The sequence below is a fragment of the Vanessa atalanta genome, chromosome 29, assembly GCF_905147765.1.
Source record: "Vanessa atalanta chromosome 29, ilVanAtal1.2, whole genome shotgun sequence".
In the NCBI taxonomy this organism is placed as follows: Eukaryota; Metazoa; Arthropoda; class Insecta; order Lepidoptera; family Nymphalidae; genus Vanessa; species Vanessa atalanta.
In genome coordinates this window covers 3,963,998-3,979,625 of record NC_061899.1, presented here as the reverse complement: position 1 = coordinate 3,979,625, position 15,628 = coordinate 3,963,998, and the positions used below count along the sequence as shown (strand labels likewise).

The window sequence follows — 15,628 nt, the reverse complement described above, 5'->3', positions numbered from 1 at the left end:
CACAAGTGATAAACTTAAAAGGATGTATCCCACATAGGAATATTGGTAATTCCTCAATTGATTTAAAAGAAAATTGATAATGAAACGACGGCTTGTAACTAATAATTACAATTAAATTAATTATGAATATTGTAATTTCCGGTTGCACCATCACAATTTTGTTCTTTATTCAAAATCAAAATATACTTTATTCAAGTAGGCTTTTACAAGCACTTTTGAATTGTCATTTAACTAACTGTTTTAAGTAAAGCTACCACCGTTTCGGAATGTAGATTCTACCGAGAACAACAGGCAAGAAACTCAGTAGTTACTCTTTTTCAAGATCTAAAAATACAATCACTTTCACTCGTACTCGTCAATACATGTTATATACATTAATTTTTAAATGTCATGCCGTTCCTTTTTCAAATCGTAACGTTTTTATGAAATGTACAACAGGTTTCGACACCGTCCGGTGATAACGCGGATCGGAACCCGCTGTCCGGGTCGTGCGAGTCGCTCGAGCGAGCCGGCCGACAGAGCTACATCCGATCCGCCTTCGACAGCCTCAGCGGGAACCCCGATCAGGACACCCCGCAATCGGGTAACTCACTCAGTACTTACATTCAGGCAACAGATGAATGTTCGTGTTCTTAGAAGCATGTGTATGTAGAAGGAACTAACATACATAATGTTTGCTTTCGTGTTTATTAATAATTATTTAGAACACCGGAATCTGACAGATCTTCGCCGGGGAACTCGTTTGAGTTTGAGTTTGTCAGGAAACGGTCGCTAGAGTATATCGGTATCACGTATCGACACACGGAGGTGCATTGCAGGCACGATGTCGCTGTCGGCGCAGCACCTGTCGCGCGCGCCGGCGCCGCGGGACGCCGACGCGGCGCGGCGCCGCGACGAGCTGCAGCGCCGCATCCGCGAGACGCGCCGCCAGCTCGAGAGCGTGAGTACCGGAGCCCGCGCCCGTCCGCTGACCGAGTACCAGTAGAAATTATTAATAAATTCAAACTCGGTCACCTTCAGGTGGCGTTCCGGTCGAATTTAAAATCGAGTCAGTCGACGACCGATTTGTCCTACATACCGGAGAAGGATGGCTCCCGACGAAATAGACCTGTGTCTATGGCCGTGCCGAGCAATTCTCGACCTTATGGTGAGTTTAGAAAATTTCAAGTCGCTGATCAATTTTTAAACACACTCTGTACGAGGTTTTTAATTGTATCACGATTAAAATTCTCATTACGTTAAATTAACGAAGTTTATTCATTTTAAATATATATATCGTAAATCACCCGCTGGACACGCTAAAAGTTTCTCCAAGTTTACGTTTTTAAATAAGCACTTGGGGTAGTTTTTTGTTGTTATAAGATTACTAACACGACAGAAAACATATTTGAAATTTTAATGATTTGTTACACATATGAACGTTAACTGTGTAGTTAACTTGTTCGCACGTGATATATTATATTCTTTTGATAAATAAATACATAATAAGTATGTCTGATTATTTATTGAAATCATTTGTAATTGCATTTATTTTTAGTACACTTCACAAAAATATACATTTGATAAAATGACGAGAGAAGTTATCTGTAACAAAATAAGTATTTAAAATTAAAAATTATAAAAGATTATAATATGTCACGTAAAAATTATGAATCGTTAAAGATCATATATTTTATATATTTAGGATAATGTGTATTTCTTACTAACAAAGATTGTTCCTCCCTTAACGCTGACCAGGATTTTCTAACCCCCCCATATGTCCCGAAGAAAATCTAGAGAGCATATCGACAAACTATTTTGATAGCCTCAACTATCAGAATATTAATTTGGATTATCGTAACAAAAACCCTTACGCTATTCCTGCGAATTTAAACCATAAAATGATACCTGAATATTTCGACAATATACCTCCGTACATTCCTCCTCGAGTCAACTTAGAATCTGGACAGAATCCCAAGAGAAATATAAATCTACCGCCAACAGTGAAACCGGTTGTTTTCAAGGAAAATATATCCCAAAAACCGAATATGTCATTTACAATAGATATGGCTAAAAAGCCCGTGTCGAAAGTTTTTAATCGCCTGTTCCCGACCGCGTGCGATACAAATAAAGAACCACCCAAGTTACCGCCTCGTAATTTCCATTTAAATCTCAATGAAAAACCGCAACCAAAAACGCCAAAACCGAATGCGAGAAGTATATTCAAGAATTATAAATCCTGTCCCGTTTCTCCTGTATCCGAAGAGTGCAAATGGGCAGACAAAGTCGCTCAGAATCAGAATAATAACCAAATGACTGATAAACCGAGAGAGAACAAAGTCGATTCTAGAAAAAGAAACTCGCTTAGCTTCTTTGTTGGCTTAGAAAATAAGATCAAAGATAGTAGGAATATCGTTGATACTATCAAAAGTGATACGGAAAAAATGATCGCTGAGATAACAAAAAAATATGGGGATTTAGATGAATTCGAACCGAATGCGCAAAATGATTTAGATCTGCAACCGACTAAAGAAATAGAAGAGAGAGACGATGGTAACTTTTCATCTGATTCGTTAGAAGATTGTAGTTTAAGTCAGGATGTTAGTTGCAAAAATAAGCTTTATTCTAAGAAAATTTGCAAGAAGCACAATAAAACGAGTGGCATGCCACGTAGAGCAGTTTCGAACTATGAAATATATGGCGGGACTTATGACAAGCCGACGATTCCTGTAAAACCACTTTGTGTCTCGCAAAAGAGTTCTACATTGCCGCGAAATATGCCATCAAATATTCCATTAGATGATATCATAGACGAAGACATGAATCCTAACTACTCCATGTATAGGTGTCAAAGCGTTTTAACGAAACGATGCGTTACGCGATCAAATGAATCTGTGCTGAGTGATCACTCGAATTGTTCTAGTGTTTCAAACGAAATATTCTTAAAATACGGCAACGAAGTTGCTTTCCAACAAGCTAAATTCACAGATAGTCGGTATAATTTAAACGATTCGCAGAATTGTTCATTCGAAAATATCAACGAACCGGATATGAGATATTTAGAAAACCATAGACACAGCAGCGCAAGTTTCTTCCTAAATCAGAAGAAGTATATGAAAACGAGTTGCAGTCAAGAATCTGTCTTGTCAGACGAATTTATCGATAATGATAATCATTTGTCGAGAACTAATTGTAATTCACTGGAAAGTGTTTTGTCTGACGACTCTGAGTGTACAAAAAGTGCTCCTTTAGAAATGTTGTTCGAAGGAACTAAAACTATACGTTCTAAAAACAATCCTATAGGAGTACCCAACAGCCAGAGCTGTTACGAATTCGATAATGCATCGAAGAGCTACGGCTCGAGTCCAAATAACGTACCTCATTTAAGTGGTTACATGTACAACAACTATTTTGCTGAAGGTTCTAGTCCCAGAATAGATTATAAAGACCAAGTACCACTCGTCATTAGTCCAAAACCTCCAATTCATAAGGTTTATGGATTCGAAGTTCCAGCAGCAGAATTTTCTGGACACAAAACTGTTACAAGATCTAAAAGTTTATACGACTCCGCATCAAAACAACCACCACCAGCTAAAAATATCGCGTATTATTTTGACGGAAGTAATATACAACAATATAACAAGGATAAGAAAAATATGGATGAAATACCAAGGTTAAATCAAGGAGACTATATGGCACATACAAGTAAATCCCTCCAACCAAAATTTGCAGATAAACATAAGTATAAAAGCCAAATGGAAGGTTGTGATCAAAGCACGATGGTTAAATCGAAAAGTTGTAGCTTCGAAGTAGTACTAGAACCAGCATCTAAACCAAATCCCTTGAAAAATCTAATGGAGAAAAGAAATTCTCACGTAAAGAAAAATCTAGAGAAATTTGAAGACCAAATAAGGAAAAATACTCAATGTAAAGTTAATAAAAATCAACTAAACAAAGAGAAAGCAAATGTTGCAAAATATAACAACGCGACGAAAAGCCTTGAAAGGGATTCCGGACAGAAAAATAACAACGTTAAAATAACAATGGAATTCGTGCCTCATAAACCCCCTAAACCTATTAAAAGAACATCATCTATCAAGCTTAACAATCGGTTAAAAGCTGGTTTAGATAAATCAGCTCTCAGTTCTTCCATATCCTCACAATACAAAGCTAAATTAGACGGCTTGCATAATAAAAATTTCATTTCTAACAAAAAACAAGAAGACAAAAATTCAAATTTGGAAGAAGCACCAGATAATTCCGAGAAAACATTTGACGTTTTCGTAAAAGAAAAAGACGTTAATGAAAACAGATCCGAAATTCAATTGGACAGTCTTGAAGTGTATGCAATGCAAAGAATTGAAAGGATGAAACATGTGAGCATGGACTCTTTAGATGTTATTGAAGATAGCCATGATTTTGCGAAGGACTCTCTAGACTATTACGCAGAACAAGAAAATAAATATTATAGTAAGTCACTCAAAGATCAAAAGAATTTTAAATTCGCCAAAAACGATTTAGATATGCCTTGCCACAGCCGTCAGAATATCGAATCCAAAGAAAACATTGCACCGGAAGAGAGTGATGAAGTTAAAAAGTTTAAATACATTGAGCGAAAGTTAGAAATAATTAACAAACTAGTCGAAATGGAAGAACGGAAAATATTGCAAGAGAAAATACTTAAAGAATGGCGCATGAGACCTTTGAAAGCTAATATCAACGACGGTAAAGGCGTAGTAAAAGTTTTATCGAGAAAATTTGAAAAATTAGCTACAAAACAAACCACTGTTCCTAATTTTGCATCGTTGACACTAGAGGAAGTGGACACTGACACCGATAATTCTGATCAGAAAGAGATAAAACGGAATTTGAGTCTTCCGGACATACTCGATACAGATCAAATCGGCTTGACAGTAGAAGGTGTTGATGTGTCCAACGAAGCTGGTAATGAGAACGTAGAAGAACAAGAATTACCTGAACCGAAGACTCAACTGAATAACACATTTCAAAACATTATAAAACCACCGAAGTCACTCCCACAAAGGGTATACAACGAAATGGTTATACCGAAAACAGACGTACATTTAGACAGTGAGAATTATGAATCGTCAACCACTAGCTCGAGCTGTACCAATTCACCTAAGCGAATGACCTTTTACGGTTTTAATAGACCAAAAACTCCATTTAGAAGAATAATTCGTGTCCCGGCACCAAGACTGTACATGGATAACCAATACATTGCGTCATCGAGTAGAATTCGACCGGTTTTAAATTCAGGGAATGGCGTAAGGGGCTTGGTTCGGAAGCTGCCCATAGGTCACGCTCCAGTGCTACCGTCGAAATTTTACCCAATAACAGGTTGGATTCGCATGAACTTTATGTCGTGGCGGTCCCTTTTATTTGCGCTTCGTTTCTAGATTTTTCTTTGGTCTTTCAACCCCTATCGTATAGATGTTTTTAGGAAGAGCTTTAGGTAATTTGTGATTTCTTGTGAGGATAATGTATAACTTATGTTTTTGACGTTTGGCATCACAACATTTCACAAATCGTTGCCTTAATTATTTTTGCGATGTCAGCATGATCTCTTTGATTTATGATTTTTGTTGCGACGATGCACGGTTTTGAAAAGTTATTTCGCTTAACTTGATTGTTCCGAATTGGGTCAAACGTTGGCAATATTAATGATTATTAAAATATGTGACTTATACACATTTTTTTTTATATTAAAATTGTCTGCCTGTGTTTTTAATATTGGATCAAACGTTCGACCAAATAGTTAGCATTGCATGATTATAAATTGATCGATGTGACAGCGCGTAACCATCTCTCACCTTCCGAGCCCGAAGAGACGGGAATGAGACGTGCGATATCGCTGTCGGACCTCGCAGCCAAACCCGTTCCAGCGCCTAGAACACCACAAGGTTGGTAGCTTAGTGGTGGTTACACGGTGGTGGTAGATGGTCGAGTGGTGCTTGACGTTTAGTAGATGGTAAAGTGATTTGTAATTCGTGCACTTGTACACTTTTTATAGTTGAATTTATATGTTATTTTTTCGTGGTGGCGGTGTTTTATATTCGATGTAGATTTGGTGTTATCATATAACGAAATGTATACATTTGTTTAGACAGTAGCACTTGTCGACACTGTGTATTATTCCAACGCGATATATATTGTTATTATGAAACAAATGCTGTACATTATTAATAATAATCCAATTTATTGCACTGTGAGAAAAATAATTACATTGTAAATAAAATAATAGATATGAGTACAGAACAACCTTATCGCAAAAGAGCTATATCTCTCTCTCTCTCTCTCTCTCTGTCTCTCTCTCGGCCTCTGTCTCTTTCTATATTCTTAGTTTCAAAGGTCGGTGGCGCAAAGGCGTTACAAGGGATGTTTAATGACTGTAGCAGGTGATGATCAGTTCCCACCAGACGCATTGTGCTAGTCTTCCATTATATTACGATAGAATATAATATATATAATTGTTTTATGTTCTGAGATCATATTAAACTGTGGCCGGGATTAAACTGAACTTTAATAATTCACTCGCCCCTAAAATACGGGGTGTCCTAGTTTAGGGTTCCAGGGGCTTTTTTTATGTAAGTAACGTATTGTTAAGATTAATAAAAATTTTATTATTTTTTTACTAATTTTGGGGACTTACTGTTCACTATATTAAAAATAAAATGTAGAAAATTCTCTATGTAATGTATACAATTCCTATAATTATTATTATTAATACATGCATGTTTAGTAATTAGTGATTAATTAATTACAGCTTTATATATTCATAATTCATATAACTGTGAAGGTTTAATGTACGTATATAAAAAGTATGTCATTTCATGTCGCTATGTTTTGTTAATTACATTTTAGATAAAGATATAGATTTAATGATAATTATATGTTACTCAACTTATATCTAGGTAAGTATTCATATTATTTAATTAATTATATATATAAAGACTAGCTGAACCTGCGGCTTTTGTCGTGAGAAACTTATAAAATTTTACCTACCTATCACACAAACCGTTACCCCCCCATTTGACCCTCCGAGGAGTGAATCAAAAAGATAGGTAGGTCTAGGTCTAAAAAAAAAAACTATTCAAAAAGAGTAACTACTGAGTTTCTTGCCGGTTCTTCTTGGTAAAGTCTACATTCCGAACCGGTGATAGCTTTACTTAATATAGTTTGTTAAATGACGATTCAAATGTGCTTGTAAAAGCCTACTCGAATAAAGTATATTTTGATTTTATCCCCGGGACTCAAACAATACGCGTACCAAATTTCATCCAAATCGGTTTCAGCAGCTTAAGCAGGACGGGTTAAGACCGTTACTTTCGCATTTATAATATTAGTATAAATATAGATTCTAACTTTAGTTGATTAGCATCATCCTCCTGCCCTTATCCCAATTTTACTTGGGGTCGGCGCAGTATGTCTTCTTCTTCCATACTTCTCTGTCAGACGTCATCTCACAAGTAACATTCTTTCTAACCATATCGTCTTTCACACAATCCATCCATCGTTTCTTGGGTCGTCCCCTACCTCTATATCCATCCACATCCATACTCAAAACCTTTCTCACAACATGGTCCTCATTCCTCCGCATAACATGCCCATACCAAGACAGCCGGTTTCCAGATAGCTTCTCGGTTACCGGTGCCACTTTCAAACTTCCTCTTATGTACTCATAGTTGATTAGAATACGTAGCGAATTGAATGTGGTTTTATCCTGGATTCTTGGGTCATTATCGTCCTTTCAAATATTTCAACCGGCGGCGCTAGGTTTATGTGCAAGTACCGTCCAGTCGTCAGTAATATTCTATCAACCATTCGTGCATCAGTACTACCTATTTATCTTTTGTGTCTGTGATCTATCTGTCTCTGTATATGGAATATTGTCATTTTAGATCCTTTGCTGACGGCGTTTTGTCAAAGTGTGGAGTGATTTTATTTTATGGTAGAAGGTGACAATTTACCATCAGCTCGCATAGATATTGTAGTATTGTTGTAGAAATTGTAATGTAAATATTTCTTAGTCAATATAAGAGTACCGTTTTTTGAATGTAGATATGTAACATACCCAGAAAAAATCCAAGAATCCATTTTGAATGATAACATCCAACAGCCGCATCAAAACCGACGCAGCAAACGAATGCGAACACGAACAAGTCGCCGAGCGGGTTCGTCCGGCCGGCGCCGCGGTACGGCAACAAGTCCAACATGACGAGGAGCTCGAGCGTCGGCGTTTTGAATAATCAGGTGAGTTTTATGGAAATATCCATTATTTTAGTCAATTTTTTTAAATTAACATTGTTATTTTTATTACTGTCAGTATTTAAAACGGGATATTTACCATGTTTTTTATTTTTATTTGGTTTAGTTCGATATTTCGACATTATCTACGACTGTCTCGTTCGCGAGACTGACTTACCCACAAACGTCAGTCTGTAGTAAGGTAAATATCCCGTTTTAAATACTGATAGTAATTTCAGTCAAAGTTATCCTTCGTTGTCCTTTTGTAAGGCTGCAGATAATGTTTTTTTTGACAAAGTCCTTTTATTCGGCTTATAGTAGAGTGAACTGGGAGAAATCTTCACGTAAGAAAAAGCGTTTTTCCCCCTCCACACGATCTCTTCTTTGCCTTTTTTTCGTCCCTTTCTATAATATTATATACGGTTTAATAATTATTAACAATTTCATCTGTTATTAATTCATTATTCTTAAACGTTGTTGATTTCTTTCATTGAGTCTGTTATTTAATAAATAATATATAGCGAAATCAATTTCATTCCAACCTTTATCTTTATCTACCTACTACCCTACCTGTATCTTTCGCTGAGTTTCTTTCGCCGGTTCTTCTCAGGTCAGGGTGTTCCTTTTTCCGAACCGGTGGTAGTGTTTAATTTGACCATCAATAAGTAAGTGTAATGCTTCTATATTGAATAAAGGAATTTGAGTTTGAGTTTATCCCACGAAAAATATTTTTTGAATGAAACTCAAAAAATAGCAAGTCAGTTTGGATATTGTTAGTGCGACAATTTCGTGCAAAGGAAATCCCATAAAGTTATTCGCACCAAACCTTAGTACTTCTTATTTTATATACTTCAATCAAAACATCATCCACAGAGCGACTCCGAGTCAGATCCTCAGCCCCCCCGCCAGCAAACCAACCGCACTCAAGGACTGATGCGACCGACCATATCGTCAGCGAACAAGGCAGCCGCCAACACAGCGAGACGCCGAGGCCTCGCGAACAATTATGGCGCAGGTATTTTTACACACACGGTACTCCTATATAATAGAGGGGGAATGTTCTAGCTTTGGCAGAAGATCGAAAGGTATTTAAGTAACATCGGGGTGTCTATTCGGTTCAGTCAGTGTTGGGTATTTTCGTTCTCTCGTGAAAATAGGCTCTTATATTTGTGAAACTGAAGTTTTGGTACGGAAATGACTTCTATGATGATTTTCCTTGGTGTTAGTGCTTTGAGCAAACCCTATCTGGCTATCTACCACTCAATCATCATTCGTTTATTCATCATATTTTTACAAAGCTAATGTCAATGGCTGTTGGTGACCACTTCTCATCATGTGGCTCATTGGTCCGTCTGGTTTTGGTCTGTCATGTCAATCCGTTTATTGATTTATTACAAGAACTTCTTTCTATATATTTGGATAAAAATATCCCATTTAAAATAAAAACATTATACAATTACATTGAGTCTGTGTCAGCGTGCGCATCGACAACGATGACTCGCCTGAACAATGGATACTTACATAACTGTTAGATATGAAAACCCCCCCAAAGGATTACATAACCCATTGGGTGTTTTGGTCAAGGTTTATACAAAAGCTATTATTTCTACAAAATAATACACCCTTAGGGCCTAAGAAGCCCTGGCTTTTTAGTTCCAGTAAGGAAATGTAGCAATTATCAGGTAAGCTTCAAATCCTGTACTAGGGTTGCTATTTAGAAAATGCCGTCTTGTGATTCAAATCCGGCTAATTTGGCACAATATTTGCTATTCGTTCAGCTATTTGAAAATGTCCCCACACTGACTATGCCAATCGATACAGCCATTTGCCAAAGCCTAGACAGTTTAATATAATCTGCACATCCATTCATTAATAAATATATTTTTTTAATTTAAATACATAGTTGTAATTATGAAAATAACTTAAACAGTTCTAATATTTAGATGGCTTGCCATAACTTGTATTAATTTACACGGTGTGACTGATACCCGATTACTTGATTTTCTAAGCTTTCCTGTCAAAAAGAGGAGGTCTATATCAGTCGGACAGGCTGTTCATTTTTACGTGATCCAGTAAAACATATTTTCATTTGATTTTTTATTTTAATAAAGTAAGACCCAAGTATTTTCAATTGATTGAAAGTTTTCGACGATTAAGTTGTATATATTAAAACTGCTGACTGACTTCATATGTCAGACACAAATTTGTTTGATTAAAATCAAATTTGAAGAAAAAACTTCTATATCGTTTTGTAAATTTTTAGAGGTCAGTATAATTGTAGTTATTTTTTGTCTATGCTGGTAATATTTAACCAACCGGTTCGACTCGGCTGAGATCTATTTATTCGCGTGTAGAGTGCGAAGGCATCAGTGACACCCGAACTAACCGCACGCGTAGCGCACGCGTCAGTAGTCCGTAACACGCACAGAATAGAGGCTGTTTCAGCTCGCTCCGAGTCCAGCTCCGAGGCCGAGGACACGCAGCGCCCGCGGGCCGCCTCCGTGGACCGCGCGCCGCGCCGCATCGGTGAGTTCGGTAAATACCCCCCTCCCCTCCACCGACACGTTACGGGTCTCAATTCTGCATTCGTAAGAGTCGCGGTACTCTTTCGTTAGACATTGCTACATCATATAAATTTACCTTTATGACTATGGTGGTACCACCGATCCACTGTCACGATTACTGACACCTGAGGATATGAGGTAGCCGTAAATCGAGGTAAATAAAATAGGTTCAGTGGTAATGGTGAGTTGTGGTCAGGTCGCAGCGGCAGCGAGCGCGACATATCGGCGAAGGCGCGCGAGGTGACGGCCAGACTCACCGCCAACACGAGGCCGCGCCCGAAGGACTCGCCGGGGGATCCCAACTGTATGTACAACCGTATGCTTCTGTATATTTCCCTGTGTATCGTCTTATCGAGGCCCCATGCTACCACTACATTAATTTCATTACGATCTGCTTAATCGGTTTAGTCGTGATAATGTTCAAAACTGATATATAGAGTTGACGCTTCGGAAAGTAGATTCTACCGAGAAGAACCGGCAAGAAGCCCAAAAAGCCGCCATTTTTTTAAGCATCTATAGCGCAATGATCTATCCTGACCCCAAAGGCTATTATCGTCCCCACACCTAACACAATTGATAAGCTTAAAAGGAGGGGAAAATAGAAATATTAGTAAATCCTTAATTAATTTGGGGTTTTGCTACTATTCTTTTTTTTTTAAATAACTCGGTGGTTTCTCTTTTCCAACAATTTTTATGTATTTGTGTTCTTCTTTCGAATGTCAGATTACTAATGATAAAAGAGGAAAATCGGTGTGTACTACTCCATCAACAACAACGAACGTTTGTTAAATGATACTATGTTATTTGTACATTGATTACCAAGAACGTGTTTTTCCCAGCAGTATCGTCGTCCCAGCTGTGCTCGGCGCTGACGGAACAGCTGACGAGGACGGCCAGTAAAGTGGTACAGCTGTACAGATCGCTGCAGCGCGAGCCGGACTGCGCCGCTGACATAAGCGGTGAGACATGACAATATCTACATTTAGCTACAATACCTCTACGTCTTATTTTCAGGGGTCACTACCATTCATAAACGTTTTTTTTATGGCATTAGGTGGCGGACAAGCATATGAGCCACCTGATGGTGAGTGGTCACAACCGCCCATAGACAAAGGCACTGTAAGAAATATTAACCATTCCTTACATAACCTATGCGCCACCAACCTTGGGAACTAAACTGTTATGTCCCTTGTGCCTGTGATTACACTGGCTCACTCACCTTCTAACCGGAATACAATAATACAGAGTACTGTTATTTGGTGGTAGAACATCTGATGAGTGGGTGGTACCTACCCAGACGGGCTTGCACAAAGCCCTACCACCAAGTAAAATCAAGCGAACATTGGTATGCTAAGAAATATTAACCATACCTTACTTTGCCAAGGCGCCACTAACCTGGGAATTAAGATGTCTGGTCTCTTACGCCTATTGTTACACTGGCATCCTTCATTCCTGAGCAGAATTATAATATGTATATGTGTTCCTGTTTGGAAGTAGAATATGTGGTGGTATCCGGAATGGTAAAGCTACTAAAGTGAAAAGTCGTTAGGATATTGATGTCCATGAGCTCCTGTTGGACAGTAATGCTATCGTGGTACTTGACTGATACAGTAAGTCATAGGACTTACTGTATCAGGTCATGTATCACTTGATATATTATCATGTCCACTTCCAGCTCTAGTTAAAAACTGCAAATCTAAGAAACTTGGCAGATTTTGTTTTCAACATTAAAAAAGTTGAGGTAAGGTGTCCTACTGTTGGGCTAAGACCTCATCTCCCAATTAGGAGAAGATTTGGGGTTAATTCTACCACGCTACTCTCATGTCATTTGGTAGATACCTACATGGATGGAATAAAAATTATGATATAACATCAACTTACAATATTAATAAATTCAGGTCTAGAAGCAGCGATCCTCGAGACACAAAAAGTCCTTCGAAGTGCAGTAACTGTACAGAACGGTTCAGAAGGCGACTGCGCACTCGCCGTCGACTCTGCTCGACAGAGACTCGACCATCTCGTGGCCAAAGGTACGAAATGTTTTATGTAATTTCACCTAATCAAACTCTCGATATAATGTAATAATATTTCCAGTCGCAAATCTATAATAAAATCTCCGACGCATAATATGAATAACTAGTTGTCGACCGCGATTTCGCTCGCGTTTTAGGGGTTGATCTTCAGGTATTTGGCATAAAAAAGTATCCTATGTCCTTCCTGGAAGTTCAAGCTTGCTTCATATCAAATTTCATCAAATTCGGTTCAGTGGTTTGGTGAAATGGCAAACAGACAGAGTTACTGTCGCATTTATAATATTAGTATATAGATAAGCTCGTAGCGGCCGTAATGATGCGACGATGAAGGTGGATGACGTCATGAAGCCGCTAAACTCGCGGGTTCGAACGTCGTGTCGGGCCAGTAACAAGTTGACGGGTATTGGTGTCGAGATACACATAAATTCGTTAAAACTGCCAACGGTTTGTCGTCTGACTTGTAATAGAAATGTGCATGACATTTATTAGCAGAGCATTATTGGCGAATACTTAATATTGATATGTGTTTAGTATGCCTCGAAATAAATGATTTATTTTAAAAGATATTTTTCATACGTAACGTTATTTTTTGTTTCAGAATCGACAGCAGCCGGAAACCCGGCGATGTCTCTCATCGAGCAGTATTCGGATATATTGCTCAACATGATGCAGAGTAAAATGGTCAACCAGTTCTCGCAGAGCCCTCAGAGTCTACCCCCCACTCCCCGGGATCAAGACAGCTAGTGCACGTGATTTGTGTGACCGCTTGTGTTAGTTTTGTGAAAACCGTGCATATTCGTATGTGATGTGCTAAGCGGTTAATACTATTATATGTGTTTTGAAACGAAACTGTTAACCAACATTTTGATTTTGTCGGTTAATAATCATGGACGGTACGAGGGATGTGTGTTTTTTTAAATCGTTAATGACATTCCATCTCGAGAACTTGGTGTTTTTAATTGACGTTTAAGTGGAGTGTTGCCAGTTTCGATAATAACGTTCTTGTGTACTTCGATACGCTTTTTTTTTAATTGTATATTGAGAAACAGTCTCGTAACTAACTCGGTTTTTTTAATCTGTTATGATGTGATGTTATTGGAATTTAAATTGTAAGTGAAAAATTATGGCTTTGATTAATATTTTTTTTATGTAACTTTGTTTTGAGGAAGGATTATTTGATTTTTTTTTTTATATTCGAGGTATATTCCAAGAGTCAAATTTAAATAAGATATTAATTGCTGTTTATCGCGTAATGATGCGAAATTAATACTTGCTAATTAAAATTGTAATCAATAAATTCAGTATTACTGCAAATAATACATAACAAATTGTATTTATTAATAATTGTGGACGTATAAATTGTGATCGTTACTCACGCATGAAACCGACCTCAAATTAATTATTGAACGGGTCGAGTAGCATTTATTTTCTTGCTTAAAAATGCATTCCAAAGTCATGACGTATGTTTGGGATGTTACCAAAGTGATAAATTTTGATGTTAAAAACAGTGAACTTACATAAGAACACGACTATTTTGTTTATACAAACTTTAAGACTCAACTTTATGGTCCTGTCTTGTTTGAAGTTTTCTTTATCATTACTGTGTGTCTATCTGTTTGTTAAATCGAAAAAAAAAAAATGAGAGAACATTCTTACTTCTTACACAAATTGGCATAGATATATCGTCAGAGTATTATACCTGTTATAAAACAAAACGGTCGTTTTTAAATAATATGTAACAAAACGATGACCGTCTGTTTGTAGTCAGTTCGGTGTAAATTTTTTTTTTTAACAATTTTACGTAACCTTTGCAATGACGCCGGTTTGACCTTGAGAATTTATTTTTCAATATTTAACCTTATTTTTTAAAACTCAAGGTTTTATTTGGCTTGGTAAATATGTGTTAAATATAACTATGAAAAGAAGATATTAATGGCGTGAGTTTTACAGAATTTGGAAGCTGAAATTAAACATTATGATACATAAATATTTCAATAAGATCATGATACATATTATGTATGTGTGTATTCTACCTCTTATGACCTAACTTAGAACTACGAGTGATATTGTCAAGTTGTATAAGGATCCTCAGTGTCCATAGTGATATGATTATTTTTCTTTTATGTATAATGTTTAGTGGCTAACAAATGTGTCACAGAAGTTCGTTAAATACGGGATTTTTCGCAATGTTACATTTGTTAGTTATACATACTAATAAACAATGTATATTCTGTTTAATTTCAGTTTGAATTCCGAACGTAATAGTTGGACATGAGAATAACGTCCACAAGTCAAATGTAATTTTAGTATTAAGATCCCGTTACGTCACAATTTCCATTACTATTATATAACTTACACGTAAAATATCTCTCGGATAATGCCTCTCTTTCAACTTAATATATAAAAAGTTTGTCAAATTTACAAACGTCAGTCTGACAGATGTCAAATATGTATATACGTCAATTTGACACTAGTCAAAATAAATGCGTTTTTAATTACGTTTCGGTAAAATACAGCTTTGGATTTTTCGCCGTGGTTCGTCAGTTTGGCAAATAAAATGTCGGCTTAAATTACAATAAATTTTATTTAACTACTAGTGATTTAGTATATTTTTTTTGTTTATTTTCACAGTGAATTTGACAGATATAAGAAAGAGACAGCATGAGAGATTTTATTACGGAGTTTTAATATGTCATAATCGTATTTATGATAAAATTATATCTTCAATCGAATCACAAGAGCTTATTTTAAATAAATAGAATTTTCGCATTTCCGTCCGTCTGTAAA

The 15,628-nt window shown here is 36.9% G+C and overlaps 1 protein-coding gene across 9 annotated transcripts in view; it reads left to right on the top strand.

Moving 5' to 3' along the window:
• LOC125075054 (mitogen-activated protein kinase-binding protein 1) overlaps window positions 1–14,502 on the top strand; it is a 128,631-nt gene extending 114,129 nt beyond the window's left edge. For 2 of the 9 annotated variants that reach the window (XM_047686613.1, XM_047686621.1), the window contains 11 exons: window positions 439–583; window positions 819–940; window positions 1,021–1,147; window positions 5,793–5,900; window positions 8,117–8,250; window positions 9,118–9,259; window positions 10,678–10,779; window positions 11,005–11,112; window positions 11,648–11,767; window positions 12,707–12,838; window positions 13,440–14,502. In XM_047686613.1, coding sequence (XP_047542569.1) covers window positions 439–583; window positions 819–940; window positions 1,021–1,147; window positions 5,793–5,900; window positions 8,117–8,250; window positions 9,118–9,259; window positions 10,678–10,779; window positions 11,005–11,112; window positions 11,648–11,767; window positions 12,707–12,838; window positions 13,440–13,585 — 1,386 coding nt within the window. In that variant the 3' untranslated portion in view covers window positions 13,586–14,502. The remainder of the gene's footprint in view (window positions 1–438; window positions 584–818; window positions 941–1,020; window positions 1,148–5,792; window positions 5,901–8,116; window positions 8,251–9,117; window positions 9,260–10,677; window positions 10,780–11,004; window positions 11,113–11,647; window positions 11,768–12,706; window positions 12,839–13,439) is intronic. The other 7 variants (XM_047686623.1, XM_047686620.1, XM_047686617.1 and 4 more) reach the window with 7 other exon arrangements.
• Window positions 14,503–15,628: the final 1,126 nt, after the last annotated feature.